Source organism: Cladosporium halotolerans (genome assembly GCF_011745625.1).
Source record: "Cladosporium halotolerans strain TM138-S3 chromosome Unknown Sca11, whole genome shotgun sequence".
Taxonomy (NCBI): Eukaryota; Fungi; Ascomycota; class Dothideomycetes; order Cladosporiales; family Cladosporiaceae; genus Cladosporium; species Cladosporium halotolerans.
The window spans coordinates 135,259-152,719 of NW_027191462.1; the positions used below are offsets into that span (position 1 = coordinate 135,259).

A 17,461-nucleotide genomic window follows, 5' to 3' on the forward strand; every position below is an offset into this window, starting at 1 on the left:
TCGACTTGCTCGCTCCCGCCCGGCTTCGGTAATGCTTGTGTCTTCATTTCAGTCCAGTTTTGGACCCCCAATGACATTCATCCCATACTCTGCACGTAGTTCTGCAGCGCCTCAGCCTCGGCTTCCTTGCTCACGTTCCTCAGCTTGCCTGGAAGCGTCTTGACCTTCTCCGAGCCACCTCTCGTATTTTCGACAAAGACTCGCAAGTACCTCTTGATGCTCGCCTCCAACACCCGAACAATGCCCTCATCCAGCTCATCTTTCTGCATCGTGAATGGCAGGAGGTACATGACCGTGTTCTCAGCAAGCTTCGACTGGCCAGCCGGCGCAACGCTTGCGAGACCTGACTTGATGACCGCGAGACTCTGACTGAGAGCAGCGGGGAATTCAACGGATGTGAGCGAGACGCCGAAGACGCGCATCTTCGCGTCGCAGATGATCTGATCGGCAGAGCCCGGCGCAAGCGTCTGGATGCGCTCGTAGATCGTATCCAGAATAGCGCGGCTGCAAGGCACCGAGCTGAAAGTCGCAACGAGGTCGAAGAAATCGTTCGCGACGCCCGTGTCGTTGTCGAACTGCTTCATCGCCGCGTCGAAAATCGCCAGCGGAATCGCACCAGTATACGCCGGCGCACTCGCCAGCCTCTTGAGCGCCTCCGCGTTGACCTCCTCGACACCCTTGTTCGCCTCCGGATCGATGTCCTCCGCCGAAATCTCCGGCAGCATCATCATATCATCCCCCTCCTCTCCCGCCACCCCCTCCACGGGCTCCTTCCTCTCCTCATCCAGCCCCAAAATCTTCCTCCGCGCGGACAGCTTCGCCAAATAAACCATCTCCAGCTTCGCGTACTCCAAATACATCCTCCGCTCGTCCCTGCAAAACCTCAGCCCCCGCTGCATGTAGCTCCTTGCCGTCATCATATCCCCCTGCTCCTCAGCATAATGCTTCGCCGCCAGAACCCACAGCCCCCACTCCCGCGGCTTCAGCCTCAGCATCGCCGTGAACACCTTCGCCAGCTTCTTCGCGGCCTTCTCCCGCTGGCAGAACTGCACGTACTGCACCCAGAGCGCCAGGTCGCCGGGGAACTTCTTCGTCGCGCGGTCGAGGATGAAGAAGACGGTGCGCTGCCCGCCGTGCGCGGCGCTCGATTTCACGCCCAGCCGCTTGCAGCGCTTCTTGCGCAGGCTGTCGAGGTTCATCTCGTACGTCGCGTAGCGCACGTAGTCGCCGGGGCTGCTGCCGCGGGCGTTGAGGACGTGCTCGAAGTCGGAGCGCTTTTTGGCGATCGCGGTGATTTCGGCGGCGGTGAAGATTTGCTTGCGCTCGTACTCGCGCAGCTCGGGGACTTGCTGTTCGAGGTAGAAGCGGGCTTTGTCGCTGGCCATGGTGGGCGGGCGCTGTGGGGGGGTTTTGTGGTGGTGTGGTGTGGTGGTGTGGAAGAGGGCACGGGAGCGGCCTGGCTTGTAGATCTTTTGGGAAGATTTCTGGGAAAGTTTGGATGGAGGCGCCTCGGCTGGAGCAGGTTCAGGGTCTGGAATGGCGAGCAAAGGTCATAGTTTGGACAGCGGCGGTCGACCCATCTAATCAACAGCTTCTTTAGCTCAGTGGTAGAGCGTGGGATTGCAGCCATGCAAGATATCCTAAGGTCCCTGTTTCGATCACGGGAGGAAGCTTCACTTTTGCCTTTTTGGTGTCCATCATCGATATGCAGTAAACGACACCCATGCAACCATGCTCTGACAGATCTACGGTTCCTTTGTATATGTATCTTTTTATTCAACATTCAACATGACGATCACTTAACATCACAACTCAACACACGTGCGCGGCTTCCCGGCAATCTAGGGATACACGTGGACGACACGATAGTTCCAGACCAGGCAATCGCCCACGGTCGCAGCCACAAAGAAGACTAGCACTCCATCTGCATAGATGTCTAAGCAGAGATTTATTATTTGATATCGCCCGGAGCAACGTCAGTTTCGGCGACGGCAAGATGCGCAACAATGCACGGTGAACAGGCTCAGGCTCGGTGGCAGCGTCTCACGCGTCTCGTCTGCAGGGGACGGGCGCCGGCCGCCGGGCGAGCTTTCGAACGAGCGGCCGAGCACACGTGCGGAGTCGATTGGCCGAGCTCGTCTTGCGCAACCTCACTTGAACCCTCGATCGCCTGCAGCCAAATCTTCACCAAACGTGTGGCGTCCGGACTATTGGAAAGTCTCGCTCTCAGCCCTGCGGCGTTGGAGGTGAACGGGACGGTGCTCGAAAAATTCGGGCGAAGGCATTCAGGCGGCATGTCGACTGCGCCATGTTGTAGGAGTTGCCTCGCGCAGTGTGCGCAGCGATGGGGAGGATGCTGGACGTATCAGGTACCGGCACGTCTGGCATGTCGCTCCTGAGGCAGCATGGCAGCGAGGCACTGCTTGAGGAGGATGCGGAGGATGGACTGGTCCACGGGCCATGCAGCCCCAATGTCTCGTGAGGTGGAGCCCTGAGCCTTGAGGTATCCCCGGGGCCACTAACTGCCGGCTCCATGCTTCCTCACACGTGCTGCACGCTCTCGTCGGCCACTACAGCGTCTCCGATCAAGACCAGAAGACGGGTGGGCGAGCCGCGGGTGGACTAAAGGTGATCGCTGATATCATGCGGCCCGTAGTCTCGCACATCGGCGCATACCAAGGCGGGTGCGAAGAAGCAAAGCATCGAGAAGGCCGTCTTGTCGCGTCTAGGCATGCTCGCGAACGACCCGGCCATTGGCCGGTGCACGTTCAAGAATCCGTCGAGGGTTTGCTTATGCTGGTTAAGCGTCGCGCGTGGCGAGGGTGTGGCAGCTAGCCTCCCGCCGTCTTCTGCCCGCAAGACAAAATTATTGGACCCAGGCCCTCTCGCCTAATCTAGCCGCAGTCGAGACGCGGCGTGGGCGGCGTCGTCCATGGCTCTGCATCCCACCGACGCCCGTCTCTTTAATAAAGCCCTCCTGGGCGCCGCGAGCTTGTTCACTCGCATCGTCGCTCAAGCCTTGCCAAGTCTGCACCAGTGTTCTGGCACTTCTCTTCTTGTCTTTCCTTCTTCAATTGCAGTGAGACACCCACCGGTGCCACGAGCTGATCATGGCCGCCAGAACGGCCGGAGGCAACGCTGCCTTCCACAACTTCAACAACGACTACGCCCACATCGCCGACCCGAACGAGCGCCGTCGTCTCGCCCTTGCTGAGATCGACAAGGCGCCTTTCGGCTGCTACCACGTTAGGGCCATCCTTGTCGCCGGTATTGGTTTCTTCACCGATGCCTACGACATCTTCGCCATTGGTCTGGTGACGACCATGCTGGGTGTGGTCTACTGGCAAGATGCCAGCCTTCCCTCCAGCCTCCGTGGTGTCATTCCTCAGTCTTCGGATACCGCTATCAAGGTCGCGACTTCCGGTGGTACTGTCCTCGGTCAGGTCGGCTTCGGTTGGCTCGCCGATGTTGTTGGCCGCAAGAAGATGTACGGTCTTGAGTTGATCTTGATCATCTTCGCGACCACTGCCCAGGCTCTCACTTCCGATTCTCCGTCCATGTCTATCGTTGGTACCGTCATCTTCTGGCGTGTTCTCATGGGAAGTGAGTAGCAATCATGATCGAAGCAATCGACGACACAATCCATGCTAACGTCCATTCCAGTCGGTATCGGAGGTGACTACCCTCTCAGCTCCATCATCACTTCTGAGTTCGCTACCACCAAGTGGCGCGGTGCCATGATGGGATCTGTCTTCGCCATGCAGGGTATTGGCCAGTTTGCTGCTGGCATCATCGCTCTCATCGTCACCAGCGGCTTCAAGGAGTCCCTGCTCACCGCATCCTCTGTCAGCCAGTGCAGCGGCGTCTGCCAGATCGCAGTGGACAAGATGTGGCGTGTGATCATCGGCTTTGGCGCCGTCCCTGGCTGCATCGCCCTCTACTACCGCCTCACCATCCCCGAGACTCCTCGCTACACCTTCGACGTCTCTCGCGATGTCGTCAAGGCCGGCTCTGATGTCAAGGCCTACCTGTCTTCCAAGCCCGAGGGTATCCCCGACGAGATCACCCGCGTCAACACCATGCGCGATGCCGCGCCCCAGATGGAGATCCCCAAGGCCTCCTGGAGCGACTTCTGGCGCCACTACAGCCAGTGGAAGTACGGCAAGATCCTGCTCGGCACCGCCGGCTCCTGGTTCTTCCTCGACGTCGCCTTCTACGGCGTCGGTCTCAACAACGCCACCATCCTGCAGGCCATCGGCTACGCCAAGGGCGAGAACGTCTACAAGATCTTCTACAACATCTCCGTCGGCAACCTCATCCTCGTCTGCGCCGGCGCCATCCCCGGCTACTGGGTCACCGTCGCCACCGTCGACACCATCGGCCGCAAGACCATCCAGATGATGGGCTTCATCATCCTGACCATCATGTTCTGCATCATGGGCTTCGGCTACCACGCCATCGGCGAGAAGGGCCTGCTCGCCTGCTACGTCATCGCCTCCTTCTTCTTCAACTTCGGCCCCAACGCCACCACCTTCATCGTCCCCGGCGAATGTAAGTCCAACCCAGCTCCCCCTCCAGCCATACAACACATCACATACTAATCCCCAACCCCCCCAACAGGCTTCCCAACCCGCTACCGCTCCACCTCGCACGGCCTCTCCGCCGCCTCCGGCAAAGTCGGCTCCATCATCGCGCAGGTGCTCATCGGGCCCCTGCGCACGCGCGGCGCCACCCCGACCAACAAGAGCCCCTGGCTCAACCACGTCATGGAGATCTACGCGCTCTTCATGCTGCTCGGCTGCTTCACGACGCTGCTGATCCCGGAGACGAAGCGCAAGACGCTCGAGCAGCTCGCCGGCGAGGTGCCCGGCACGCCCGAGTACGATCCCAGGCTGGCGGGGCGGAGGGTCAGCGTCGAGGGCGCGGATGAGAAGGGGAGGGTTAGTTCGCAGGAGGTGTAGAGCTGCTCTTCGGTTTTTTTTTTGGGGTTTGATTCTTGAAAGGAGGTTGAGGCTGTTCGTTCTTTCGATTGTATTTGCTTGTTTAATGGACTGTGGACTTAGTTTGTCTAGTGTGTAAGAGCACTCATCGCAGCTGTACTATTCGCTTCCTGCCCACTGCCCTCCTAATCTTTGTCTTCAATTACTTGGACGTCGTGCGTCCCGTGCGTGACCTATCAGATAGTGTCGTCAAGCTGTGCACATGATGAATTCCTGTCTTGCTGGAACGTCGACCATTCAACTTTCCAGGTGATAGTTTACTGCTCTACACTATCACTGAAGGGGTACGCTTGACGGGACGAAAGTCACACAAAGTGCAATACAAGATGATCATCCCGTCACGACAAAGTATGGTACACTCCCATCCCTCCCTACTCGAAACAAACCCACCCTAACCAAGCCTCGCTAATAAAAAAAACAAAAAAACGCAGCAGAACCACACCCGGGCTGACGGCACTCACCCATCAAATTCCTTTCACATCCCTACCTCACATCACCCCTCCATCCTCCCAACCCTCACCCCCCTCCTCTCAACCCCCTCCCTCAACCCCCTCAGCACCTTCCGCCTCCCCCTCTCCCTCCCCAACCACCCCTCCGCCTCCTCGGCCGAAACATCCACCATCTTCCTCCTAGCGCTCCCGCCCAGACTCCGCCCGAGCGCGCTCGCGCCCAGATCCGGCACGGCCGAACTCCTTCCCGGCGTGCGCAGCCGTGAAACAGACGAGCCGAACATCCCGCTCATGCCCAGCGGATCGCCGTTGGCCGCCATGCGGGCGCGGGGCGTCCTGCGCGGCGTCGCAGCACCAGGAGAGCCAGAGACGGACGCCGCGAGCAGGCTGTTGCCCCGCAGGGCCGCGGCGAGGTCGTCTTCGTAGGCGTCGCTCAGGCGCAAGCCGGCGAGGCCCTGCGGCAGGCGGCGGATCTGGGCCTCGAGGACGTCGACGTCGCCGCTGCGCTGCTCGACCATGGCGGTCATTTTGAGGATGGTGTTGGTGACTGCTTCGACGGTGGGGACGTTGGAAGGCGGAGCGGGAGAGCCGGCGGCGGCGGCGGCGGAGGGGGCGGCGGACGCCAGGTCCGCGCGCAGGATGCTCATGGCCTCTTCGGCCTCGGCGAACTGTTTCTGGAGGCGCTGGGCGGCGGCGCGGAGCTCGGTTTGCTGCGCGGCCGTCTCGGCGGGCAGGGGCGCGTTGTACTGCTCGGCCTGCTGGCGGGGGTCGGTGCGGGCGGAGATGAGGCGGCGGAGGTCAGCGGCGCGGGCCTTGAGCTTGTGGAGTTCGCGCTCGTCGTCGAGGCAGTCGGCGATTTTGGCGGCGGGGTCGTCGACGCGGCCGCGGTCGAGGTCCTTGCCGATGCCGTCGATCAGGGAGGCGAGCTCGTCGAGCTCCGCGAGCACCCAGGGGGACTCGTCGTCGAGGTCGCTGCGGCTCATGGGGCCGGAGGTGGCGCGGGCGGCGCTGTGGGCGGCGACGAAGGACTGCAGGGAGCGGGCGTTGAGGCCGAGCGTGTCGATCATGCTGTTGACGTCGCGGTAGACCTTCTCAATCGAGCCGGCGGCGCCGGGTTTGTCTGAGCCGCCGGTGTAGGTTGAGTGGGCGAGGAAGCCGGGCATTTCCTTGGAGGGCTGCACCGGTGCTTCGAGGATCGATTTGATGCGCGCATCTTCTTCGTCTTCGAGGTCGGCTTGAGTTGGAGGTTGCGGCGATGGAGCCTTTTGGCGAACGGGTGGGCGATCGACGGACTTGCTTGGAGGCACTGAGGATCTGCCGAATGATGGCGGCTGGGCAGATGTTGACTCTCGCGGGGCCCGTACGGGGCTGGGCGAGCGAGGACTTTCTTGCGCTTTGGGAGCCGGAGGTGCAAAGCTTGTAGGTGGTTTGGGAAAGCCAGCTGGTGTGTACGAGGCCTTCTTTTCGGTCTGTGGCGTGGTGGATTGCTCCTTTTGTTGGCTCCTCTTCGGGCTTGCGGGTGAAATTCTTGCCTCGAAGGCGGACAGTTGTTGAGGGTCGTCGATGGTACGGTCTTCTTCCTCGTCGTCATCGTCTTCTTCGTCGTCTTCGTCATCATCTTCGTCATCTTCGTCGCCCTCTTCGCCGTCATCTTCCTCGTCCTCCTCATCGCTCCAATTGGGCTCGTCATCATCTTCAGGCGGACCATCCTCCTCCCCACTGGCCGGCTCAGAAAACTTCTCATCGCCGACATCGAGAGGTGGGCTGCCGGCGATAGGGACGTCAGCACCCTCGTCGTCATTCTTCGGCTTCGCGGTCAAGAAGTCTGGAGGCAGTGGCGCATCGTCTACTGCAGGCGAGGGTTCCTTCGGCTTGCTCGTGAGAAAGTCTGGAGGAAGCGGTGCATCATCCTGAGCGGAAGACGACTTCTCCTTGGACTTCTCTTCGAGCGTGCCTGATGGTGTCAGCAGACCAGGTCCGTCCGACACATCTTTGTTTTGTTTCGGCGGGCTAGCGGGCGTAGTAGAGGCTTCGGGGATATTGCTGAGCTTCGGCGACTGCGCGGTGTCCGGGTCCTCTTTGATCGGGGTGGTCGGGTCGGATTTCTTGCCAAGTGTGTTGAGGGAGTTGGCGAAGCCGGCGCCGAAGAGACTGGCGCCCGGATCCTTCGGCTTGGGCAGGTCGTCCTTCGCACTTCCGTCAGGCTTGAACGAGGATCCGAGCTTGAAGCCACTGAAGCCTCCAAGACCAGACGACTGCTTGTTGGCGTCTTCGCTAGGCTTATCCTCCTGCGCTTGCGAAGGCTGACCAAACGAAGATTTGCCGAAAGAGGCCCCTTGACCGAAAGTACTGCCAGACCCGAAGCTTCCTGTAGTCGAGCTTAGCGTCACAGTCGAACCAAAAGAGGGGTCGGTGGGCATACCAGGCTTTTGCTGCCCTGCTGAAGAGAACGGTGATGATGATGATACGGGGATCTTGCTGGCGAATGCAGATCCTCCAGACCCAGCTGTAGAGAAGGGCGAGGCAGCTGCGGGCTTATCGTCGTCCTTTGGCTTGCCGAAGCTGGCGAAAGGCGAAGCTTGAGATTTATCATCGTTGCCGCTAGGTTTACCGAAGCTGCCGAAGGGTGAGGCGGCCGGCTTCTCCTTGTCCTCGTTCTGCTTCGCAAAGCTGCCGAAAGGCGACGCAGCCGGCTTGTCGGCTTGTTTCGCAGCACTACCGAAAGGAGCGGCAGCAGGCTTACCATCGTCGCCACTCGGCTTTCCGAAACTGCTGAAGGGCGAAGCAAGATTGTTCTGCTCAGAGGTCTGCTTGCCAAAGCTGCCAAACGGTGAAGCGCCAGAATTGGTCTGGTCGTTGTTTGGCTTAGCGAAGCTACCAAATGGAGAGCCTGCAGGCTTCTTGTCGTCGCCGTTGGGCTTCGAGAAGCTGGCAAAGGGAGAGGCGAGCGATTTGCCATCTCCCTCAGCTGGCTTGCTAAAGGCTGCAAAAGGAGATTGACCACTCGCATTGCCTCCGAAAACGGAACCTCCTTGGGCTGATTGTGAATTTTGGCTTGGTGTAGGTGCACCCCACGGCGAAGGCTTGTTGGCACCCATACCTCCAGTCTGACCGAACGCGGCAGGACCTCCGAAAGTAGCACCGCCAGCCGGTTTGCCGAACGCAGGAGCACTCGGTGATGACGCAGGCGGTGCGCCCCAAGGTGATGACATTTTGCCAAAGGCTGATGTGCTACCAAAAGCTGGCGTGCTGCTCTGGCCGAAGGCGGGCTGTGAGGGAGTCTGAGTCTGGGCTTGCTTCGGTGTCGACGATCCAAAAGGTGCAGAGCTTGTGTTGAAAGCGCTCGGCGTCTGCTGCGGTGGCGCCGGAGTTTGAGCTTGCTCCTGAGCATTTGCGGTTACGAGCCCCGAGTATGCAGTTTTCTGGCGGACAGATTCGTTGTAGACGACGTGCCATGCACTGAGAATGCCTTCGTGGTTAAGAACAAAAAGCGCAGGCAACGGGGTAGCTGATTCGTCAATCTCCTCGTCACTAGGAATCGGTTTTCGTACTTTTTCCTTGGTGCTGAGATCCAACGACATGCCGATCACAGATGTCTCACTCATGCCGTCTTCCATACTCACAGGTAGAGTCGCCCTGCGTGTGTCCTCCAGTGGTGTTGTCGTTGTATAGGTGTGCGTAATCAAGCCGGCCTCAACATCTTGTGACAAGGGCGTCTTTGATCGCGTGATAGCACCGATGTCCGATGAGATCGTTGAGCTGAGGATAAGGGTATCTTCGAGGTTAGGAGCCCATTCCCTGAGACGCTGGATGAAATGTTGCGCCGGCACTCGCTCTTCCATAAAACCTGGACAAGGATCCATAAACCTGTGATAGCTACAGTTTCCAGACTGCTTTTCCCGGTGAACTAGGTGGTACTCCGCGTCGTTTCGGGGAGCCATGCCATCGGATTCCTCGGCTGGAGGATTGATTGGCGCATGAATCATGAGGAAGTCCAGAGTTTCGAGCCAGTATATCGCGGTGACAGGTAGGCCCCGTTCTTGCGGGTCTCGGCCCTCCGTCAGTTGCGGCGGTTTAGGAATGTTCGCTTTGGTGTTGCCCTGCAAATCCACTTGAGCAGCAGTGCCGTCCGCTAAGCCGGCGACAATCTGCTTTCCGAGTCTTGACCAACAGGCACAGCTGACATTCTCCTTGAACACTGGCCCTCCGTTTGCGCCATTGACAAGCTGTCTCTGCTTGAGATCTGCCAAGAGCAATTGTCCGTTCGCTAGTACTAAGCCAAATTGGTGCGAGTTGTCCTTGGACGGGTTTGCCAGAATCTGCCGGACAGCTACACCGTTCGTGGGTATTTGGATTTCCGACTCTTTGTTTCCGCTCAATAGCCCATTTGTATCATACACTGCCAGTCCGCCTCCCTCTTCCGCTGAGATGACAAGACAGCTCTCATCGCTTGAGAAGACGACGTGTGAGACCCTAGGGACCGGGATTGTAGCTTGCGGTGTGAACGGCTTTACGCTGTCTTTCGAGTCCACCGCAAAGGCTTGTCGAACGCTCTCGGTTGTTGCGATGATCAATGAGTCCGGTCCAGCAGCAGCAAGTAGTCCTCTACCGGGCGCAACCGAGAGAAGCGAGGCAGTCGTAGGCGGAAATCTGTCGCTCGACCATGGTGCAGGTAGCAAGCGTAGCTTGTTCTCGGACGCGAACGCTTGAAACCCTAGCTGCTCCGTCTCGATCGACTCCAGATCTGTGGCAGCGTTGGCGGACATGATGGTCTCGACCACCTTTTGACCGTGCGAACGCGCAGCGTGGGTGGTGCAGAGTTACCTTTCTACTCCAGCAACGGGCGCTTCGCGCCTTTCCTCAGTTCCAGACTTGCTCCCTCGCTGAGTTGGCGCGTTGTATGCTAGTCGTGTCGGAAAGTGTTACGCAGATCCAGGAAGCTGCCAGTCGAGTATGATTTGTGTTGGCGGCGATTTATGCCAATAGCATAGCAAGAGATGTGGTGTTTGTTTCCTTGCGGCGGCCGCAATGCTGAGGGCGCGTTCGCTGGAAGTTTGTTGGAACTTTGAGCGCCAGGCGACGCGGAGAGCTTCACGTCCGAGCTGCCGTCACTGGCTGGCTGCGGCAGGCAGCTCGCAGGCACGTAGGCCGCATCATCAATCATCTCTCACTGCCAACCAACAATTCAACAACCTCTTCACACACATTCGCGCAACTCCATCTCACGACTGTACGCCGAATTTACGTCCTTGATACAGACATACACTTGTATTGCCGATCGCGCACTCGAACAACATGCCGGGCTTCGACTTCTCAAACCACAACCGCAACCTCGCCCTCCACGCCAAAGGCGTCCCTCTCCCCAAGGCCACATCCACCGGTACCACTATCGTCGGTGCTCTTTACGATGGCGGCGTTGTCATTGCCGCCGACACACGTGCGACCAGCGGTCCCATAGTCGCAGACAAGGTTCGTGATGAGTGGCACACCCCGTTCGAACAACCTACTGACACCACCTACAGAACTGCGAGAAGCTCCACTACATTGCCCCTCAGATCTGGTGCGCCGGTGCCGGTACTGCCGCAGACACCGAATTCACGACCGCTCTTATGTCGTCCAACCTCGAGCTCCACTCCCTTTCAACTGGCCGTAAACCGCGCGTTGTCACCGTGATGACCATGCTCAAGCAACACCTGTTCCGCTACCAGGGTCACATTGGCGCATATCTCGTGGTAGCAGGCTGCGATCCGACCGGAGCACACCTCTTCACAGTCCACGCGCACGGCTCAACAGACAAGCTTCCCTACGTGACGATGGGTTCCGGCAGTCTGGCTGCCATGAGCGTTTTCGAGACACAGTGGAAGCCCAACCTCACTCGCGACGAGGCCGTCAAGCTCTGCGCGAACGCCATCGAGGCCGGTATCTTCAACGATCTGGGCTCCGGCTCCAACGTGGACGTGTGCGTGATCACCAAGGACAACACCCAGCTGATGAGGAATTACCTCACGCCGAACACAAGAGAGAAGAAGATGCGCGACTACAAGTTCCAGAGAGGAACTACTGCGGTGCTGAACGAGAAGATCATCACAAAGGAAGACATCACCAAGTACGTCACGGTGCAGGACATGGGTGATGGTGAGCCCGGAGTTGGTGAGAAGATGGAAGTCGATGCGTGATAAACACGGGCTTTTACAGAGGAGGGGCATAGAGTGATCGCTCGCTCTGTATTATGGCAGCATGAAGCCGGGCGGCGTTGGCGGCGCAAGGAATGCGAGGGCATGATGTATCATAAGCAATAGCTTGGGCTGATGCGCCCGAGGAAGTATTATCACGACATTTCATTCACCCAAATTTCTGAAATACATCTTGTTTGTAGAACGTTATGTTCTGGCGAACTGTGTTTGCTCGATCATTGGCGAAGCTCACGGCCCGCTTGTCCTTCCACCTTTCGCTGGCATGGCAGGAGCCAACCTTGCTTTGACTTCATCTCCATTGCAGAGACACTGTCAGGCCATCACATTGCTCCATCCGACATTTGGTTTCCGCCAAGCTGTATCTCAAATGAGAAGCTTGCTGAACAACACCATATGACACTGTTCTCAGAGACGGCTAAAGATGCAGTGCCACCATCGGCCCCAAGCGCACGCGCCACGCATATGCGCCTTCTGCGGCTGAGCGCTAGCGTGCAAGAAGATCACTTCAAATGGGAGCCTCCGCGAGACAACTTGAGTGTGAGGTCACGACAAACGTGTCGTTGTCAGTCGCGTTGCTTCTTCTTTCGTACCTCTTCCATCGCGGGCCATACATCATTTGCGTGAGATGCACTTACCGATTTCGTACGATGCGATTGCAAGCCCCTAAAGCTCTTGGAAAGAAATGGCAGGCATCGAAACAGCAAGCGCTGTCATCGGAGTCGCCCAAGTCGGTTTCAGTCTTGCTCGAACTTTGAATACCTACATTGGCGATTTTAAAGACTCCCGGGAAAGCATCATCACCCTAGCCAGCGAGCTTGACGCGACTATTATTCAGGTCCAGGAACTCAACTCGCTGGTGGCAAACAACAAGTCCATTCAGACCCCTGAGAACGGTAGTCTGAAGTTGGCAGAGAAGTGCGTCAAGGATTCGGACAGGCTTATCAAAAAGCTGGTCCAGCTACTTACCAAGGCCCACTTGCCGGAAGATCCAAAGGCGATAGTCAATATCAAGCCTGAAGACATCATTGTAAGCAAGCTGACAAGAGCCTATTGGCCACTGGTGAAACCCCAGGTCGATGTGGTCAAGTCGGAGCTGCATGTTATGAAAACAGACATCCTGATAGCCAGAAGTTGCATTCAAGCTCAATCCGGAAGCACGCCCGCAGACCGAGCTGCGGGAAGTGAGAACATTGTAGCCCTTGCGAAAAGCAAACACCTCGCACGGCGGCTTCTCCGTGAGGCAAAGGCGGAGGAACAACGCTCGGCCATGGCCAGATACATACCAGATCCAACGGCTCATTCAACAGCCGGCGACCTGGCTAACACACGGCCTCCGCGTGTGCCGGTGAATTCGCCCGGCTATCAGATGCCCCCGTATCGCTCCGGCATCGCCAGGGGCTCATACGATGATGCCAAGGACACGGAGGCGATGGCTCGCGATTTGAGAGACTCTATCATCTACGATTTGCATCGTAAAGAAGTCGAGCAGAAGGAAAAGGAAGCAGAAGCAGAAAAAGCCCGTGAGCAAGCCGTCGCGCTGTATCAGGCCACTCTCAAAGAGCGGCTCTCCCGTCTTCAAGAACAAACAGAGGCCACTCGGCGCCAAATGAAGGAAAAGTTTGGCACGAACCTCAACGAAGAACGGGTCAAAGAGTTTCTCGACGAACAGCGATCTCGCCAGCTACAGGATGAGTTCGGAGACACACTCATGCAATTCGGAATAGGCTCGGCACAGCCTCAGAAGGACACACAGAAGAGCTCTCAAAATGGTTCCGAGAGTGGAGGCTCTCGATCTTCGAAGAGAAGGTAATCTACGTCTGCATGGCTTCTTTGGCTCCAATTCACTGACTTGGGAACAGATGGTTCTTCAATCGGAGCTCTTCGCGTTCTTCGTTGCGCAGTGATGTGAGGCACTCCTTGAGAACTCCCGGCTACTCGGATGCATCCTCGCAGCCCTCTACAAACACACGATTTTTGCACATAGTTTCAGCCTACGACGCGGCCGAGGGTAAATACAATTACCAGACATTCGAAAACCCTGCGATGAAGCACCACCCGTGTGGCACATTCTGCGACTTAGAAACGACCATGAAGGCATGGCAGGCTGTGCCAGATATCATCAAGCATTCCACGGCAAAATGGGTCGAGGACACGTTCCCCGATCGAGTGTGGCATTTGCACGCAGCACTGCCTATTGAGAAGGATGTCCGAAGATCTAGGAGATTGCTTCAGAAAGCCGTTCTGGGCGCGACATTGCACCAAGGCATGAGCAGCATCCTGCTTGTGTACTCTTCAACCGAGCCTCAAGCTGCGTCCGAAATTGACATGAAGGCGAGTGTCACAGACTCAGCTTCGGACGCGTACAACGCGAGCGCCCCTGCTCCAGAAAGCACAACGTCACGGGTTGAGCTTTCACAGACAGATGTTGAGCAAATGCGCGAATGGCTGACCAACAAAGGCTTGAGCACGGACAAAATTGCTCAGTTGGAGAGTCTGGTTGCCAAAAAGAAGTCTCCTCCAAATGGAGATGAACCAGCTGTGGCGGCGGTCGACGAAATGCTGACGGTGGAGCAATCGAAAGTTGAGAAAGATCAAAAGTCCGGCACTGCTCGGAGTCGCAGTCGGCTTGACGATATCAACTCCCGAGCCGCCATTGAAGAACGGGCGCCATACGATGCATACATGGATCTACCTCCTCCCCCTCCGCCAATTCCTGCGTACCCTGCACTTTATGCACCATCACGGGTCGATACATATGACAGATATGTACCGTTAGCAGACAGAAGCCCATATGACTATGATTCTTTCGAGCTAGGGCTGTCAACGCCCGGTATTCGGTCGCGGCGAGAAGAGTCTCGTTTACCACCTCCTGCTCCACGACATGCAGGATCCTATGATGAGTGGCGTTATGGCGGGCAAAAGCCAAGGGAGAAGTCAATCAGGTTTGCCGATGACGAAGAAACCCTGTATCGAGCCAGGAGAGATGAAATGCGCGCTCGGAAGCTTGAAGAAGAGTTGATTGAAGAAAGGGTGAAACTGCTCGAAGAGAGGCGCGCCGAGCAGCGTTCGCGTGACGAGGCGACGGCACGCAATGGCAGGCCGATGCAATATATGGAACGCAGACGCGAACGAACGCCTTCGCCGCCCCCAGCTCCACGGTCCCAATATTATGGAACAGAGCTTGGCCTACCGTCGCGTACGCGAGACTATTCAGAAAGCGCCATCTACCCCGAGCGCCCTATCACGGTGAGGTCGCGAGGCCGATCGGGCTACAGAAGCGTCTCGCCTCAGAATCCATATGCGCCGCGAGCTCATGCTCCCCATCCTGCGATAAACATTTACAACACTCACCTGCCTGACGCTGGAAGGGAAGATGACGTGCCATACAAGCCGGGTGATCGACTCGATCGTTCCAACCGTCACCCCCGTGCCCTCCGCCGAAGTTCCTTCGTGCCAATCCCCGCTCAGGAATCTGAACGTCCTTACTCGATCCCTGAGGAGACTCTGGTGACCCGGTATCGACCGCCGGAGCGACTTCGCAGCGGCAGCTACAACGAGGGCAAATTTTCACTCCCGCAACAATACAATTTCGACATCGACATCCCGGCACGCACTCGAAGCCCGGAAGAGATCCAGGACGATGCGTCTGACGCAGAAGATGCCATGCTGGGCGATGAAGAGCTCAAGAACAAGATGCTGGTCAAATACACCTCTGGCATTGCCTTCGCGCCTCCTTCCAAAGAACCTCCGGTGAGTATCCGATTCTGTTCTTCGTGACGCTGCGTTGTTTCTCAGCTAACACGATACCTGCAGTCCGGCACGGTGCACTCGATCTCCGATAGCGGGACAGTAGAAGAGCCGCCTGCCCGCGAGACCGTCGCAGAGCCAAGCGCACACATCTCTCAAATAATCTCGCACCATACGGACAATCGGCCTCAGCGAAAGTACACCACGACAATGGAAGAAGTCAACGAGGCCGAAGAGACAGAAGTCGGGCCAGTGCCTTCGCGGGATTCATCGCCGTGGACAAGAGCCCGAGTCACCTCTTCAACTTCATCATCTCGCTCTCGATCAAGGCGTCGACGCTCTCGTTTCGACGTGGACAACGAATCGGCCGAGTCAACGCCAGAGCGAGTTTCAGGACCAGCCAGCCCTGAGCCCACGACAGAGGACTCCGGAACCGAAGCTATGTCAGGCAACAAATCCATCGCCGCTGTAGCACACGAGCCTCTCGCCCCAGTACCTGCCGGAGAGCCTGTCGATTATGGGGTGGATGACTCCTGGGGCAGTTTCGGTGTTTCCAAGAAGAAGAAAAAGAAAAAGAAGAAAAACAATGCGACGCCGATGAGGGAGACAATGAGGGAATTGGAAGAAGGCGTCATAGTGGAAGAGATCAACCCTACTCCGCCGCCACCTCCTGTGGAAGATTCCGATTCGGCCGGCTGGGGCTGGGGCAAAACGAAGAAGACAAAGGAGAAGAGAAAGGACAGCAGCGAGAACTCAGAGACCGAAGTCGTTCTTGAACCTACGCCAGGCTCTCCTCGTTCATCTGTGGATGAGCAAGAGCGCAAAAACAAGTATCTCCCGCCGCCCCCGAAAAGATGGTGGTGAGCGACTTGACGGGCGTGGTCGAAGCACTGTACACATCCAAGTCATGTATCTTCATTTTTGCAGACAGAAACGACTTCGATTTCCTTCCTTTCTCCAAAAAGGCTATGTATACAGCACCACATCCAATAATAAAGTCCCTCGATTCCGAGGTCTTCCAAGAAAAGAAATGTCCATACCTCTCCAAGAAGGTACGAAAACAACCACCACCTCCCATTTCCTTCCCATTCCGATCCAACTCAAATCTCCCTAGCCCCAATCATCCATCCTCATCACCAGCCACCACCCCACCTCCCAAACCACCCCCTCCCCTCCTGCTCCGCCCGGTACGCCCCATCCCCATACCCCGGCGGCGGCCCATACCCGCTCGGCACCCTCGCCGCAGACGTCGGCGCGAAAGGCGTGTTGGTCGCACTCGGCGAGGACGTGTGCGGGGTGACTGTGAACGTCGTGAAAGGCGAGGTCGTGAAAGATTCCGAGTCGTCGACGCTGCTGCTGGGAGGGTAAGGCGGGTAGGGCGCGGGCGGCGTGAAAGTGCCTGGGAGGGAGGTGGTTGAGTTGGAGGAGGGGCTGGCGGGGTCCCCTTCGGTGCTGGAGGAAGAGGCGGCGGTGCTGAGGGGTGGGTTAGGGTAGGGGGCGGGGCCGCCGGTTGGGATGAGAGTTTGGGTGAGGGTGTTGGGGTCGGTGACTGTTACGGTTATGTTGCGGGTTATTGTGATTCGGCCGGTGCTGGTGATGATTGGGGTTGAGGAGGTGGAGTTGCTAGACGGGGTGATTGGCGAGCCTTCGGTCGAGGAGGTGCTGCCGCCTGTTGGGGCTGTGGCGGGCGGCAAGGTAGCGTTGTGGCTGCCTGTAGGGCTTGATGAGATGCCTGTCGAGCACGGTCGGCTCCAGGTGCTGTTGGTTCCAGTCACTGGAGCGATGGGCGTTGATTTGGAGATCGACCCAGTGCCTGTAAGAGAGCTGCTCGAGATAGGGAAAGGAGGGAACGGGTAAGGCATCGGGAAGTATCCACTTGGCCCACTAGGCCTTGAGGAAGGCGGCGATGTGCCAAGGGATGAAGTGATGTTTGATGCAGTGGCAGGCGAACCAAGAGTGCTGTTTGATCTCGACGCAGACGTCGTCAGAGTTCTCGTCAGTGTCAGCGGCACAGTGATCGTCTTTCCCGTCGTCAGAGGCGCCGTGGGAGCTGTGTTCGGTGGGTTCGTGC

General features: G+C 57.8%; 5 protein-coding genes across 5 annotated transcripts; 3 read left to right on the plus strand and 2 right to left on the minus strand.

The window, feature by feature from the left end:
• Positions 1-77: 77 nt before the first annotated feature.
• On the minus strand, positions 78-1,385 carry WHR41_04273 (uncharacterized protein; the record flags this gene model as incomplete). The annotated part of the gene is made up of 1 exon (XM_069372879.1): positions 78-1,385. The coding sequence occupies one exon, from the start codon at positions 1,383-1,385 to the stop codon at positions 78-80; it is 1,308 nt and encodes a 435-aa protein (XP_069230316.1).
• Positions 1,386-3,110: 1,725 nt separating this feature from the next.
• Positions 3,111-4,961, plus strand: WHR41_04274 (uncharacterized protein; the record flags this gene model as incomplete). The annotated part of the gene is made up of 3 exons (XM_069372880.1): positions 3,111-3,603; positions 3,664-4,551; positions 4,621-4,961. 3 exons carry the CDS (start codon positions 3,111-3,113, stop codon positions 4,959-4,961), a joined length of 1,722 nt encoding a protein of 573 aa, XP_069230319.1.
• A 532-nt stretch (positions 4,962-5,493) lies between these two features.
• On the minus strand, positions 5,494-10,215 carry WHR41_04275 (uncharacterized protein; the record flags this gene model as incomplete). Its single annotated transcript, XM_069372881.1, has 1 exon — positions 5,494-10,215. The coding sequence occupies one exon, from the start codon at positions 10,213-10,215 to the stop codon at positions 5,494-5,496; it is 4,722 nt and encodes a 1,573-aa protein (XP_069230318.1).
• A 363-nt stretch (positions 10,216-10,578) lies between these two features.
• Positions 10,579-11,800, plus strand: WHR41_04276 (uncharacterized protein). Its single transcript, XM_069372882.1, has 2 exons — positions 10,579-10,918; positions 10,972-11,800. The coding sequence occupies exons 1-2, from the start codon at positions 10,745-10,747 to the stop codon at positions 11,623-11,625; spliced, it is 828 nt and encodes a 275-aa protein (XP_069230321.1). The 5' UTR covers positions 10,579-10,744; the 3' UTR covers positions 11,626-11,800.
• A 146-nt stretch (positions 11,801-11,946) lies between these two features.
• Positions 11,947-16,421, plus strand: WHR41_04277 (uncharacterized protein). Its single transcript, XM_069372883.1, has 3 exons — positions 11,947-13,449; positions 13,503-15,393; positions 15,457-16,421. The coding sequence occupies exons 1-3, from the start codon at positions 12,326-12,328 to the stop codon at positions 16,252-16,254; spliced, it is 3,813 nt and encodes a 1,270-aa protein (XP_069230320.1). The 5' UTR covers positions 11,947-12,325; the 3' UTR covers positions 16,255-16,421.
• The last annotated feature ends 1,040 nt before the right edge of the window (positions 16,422-17,461 follow it).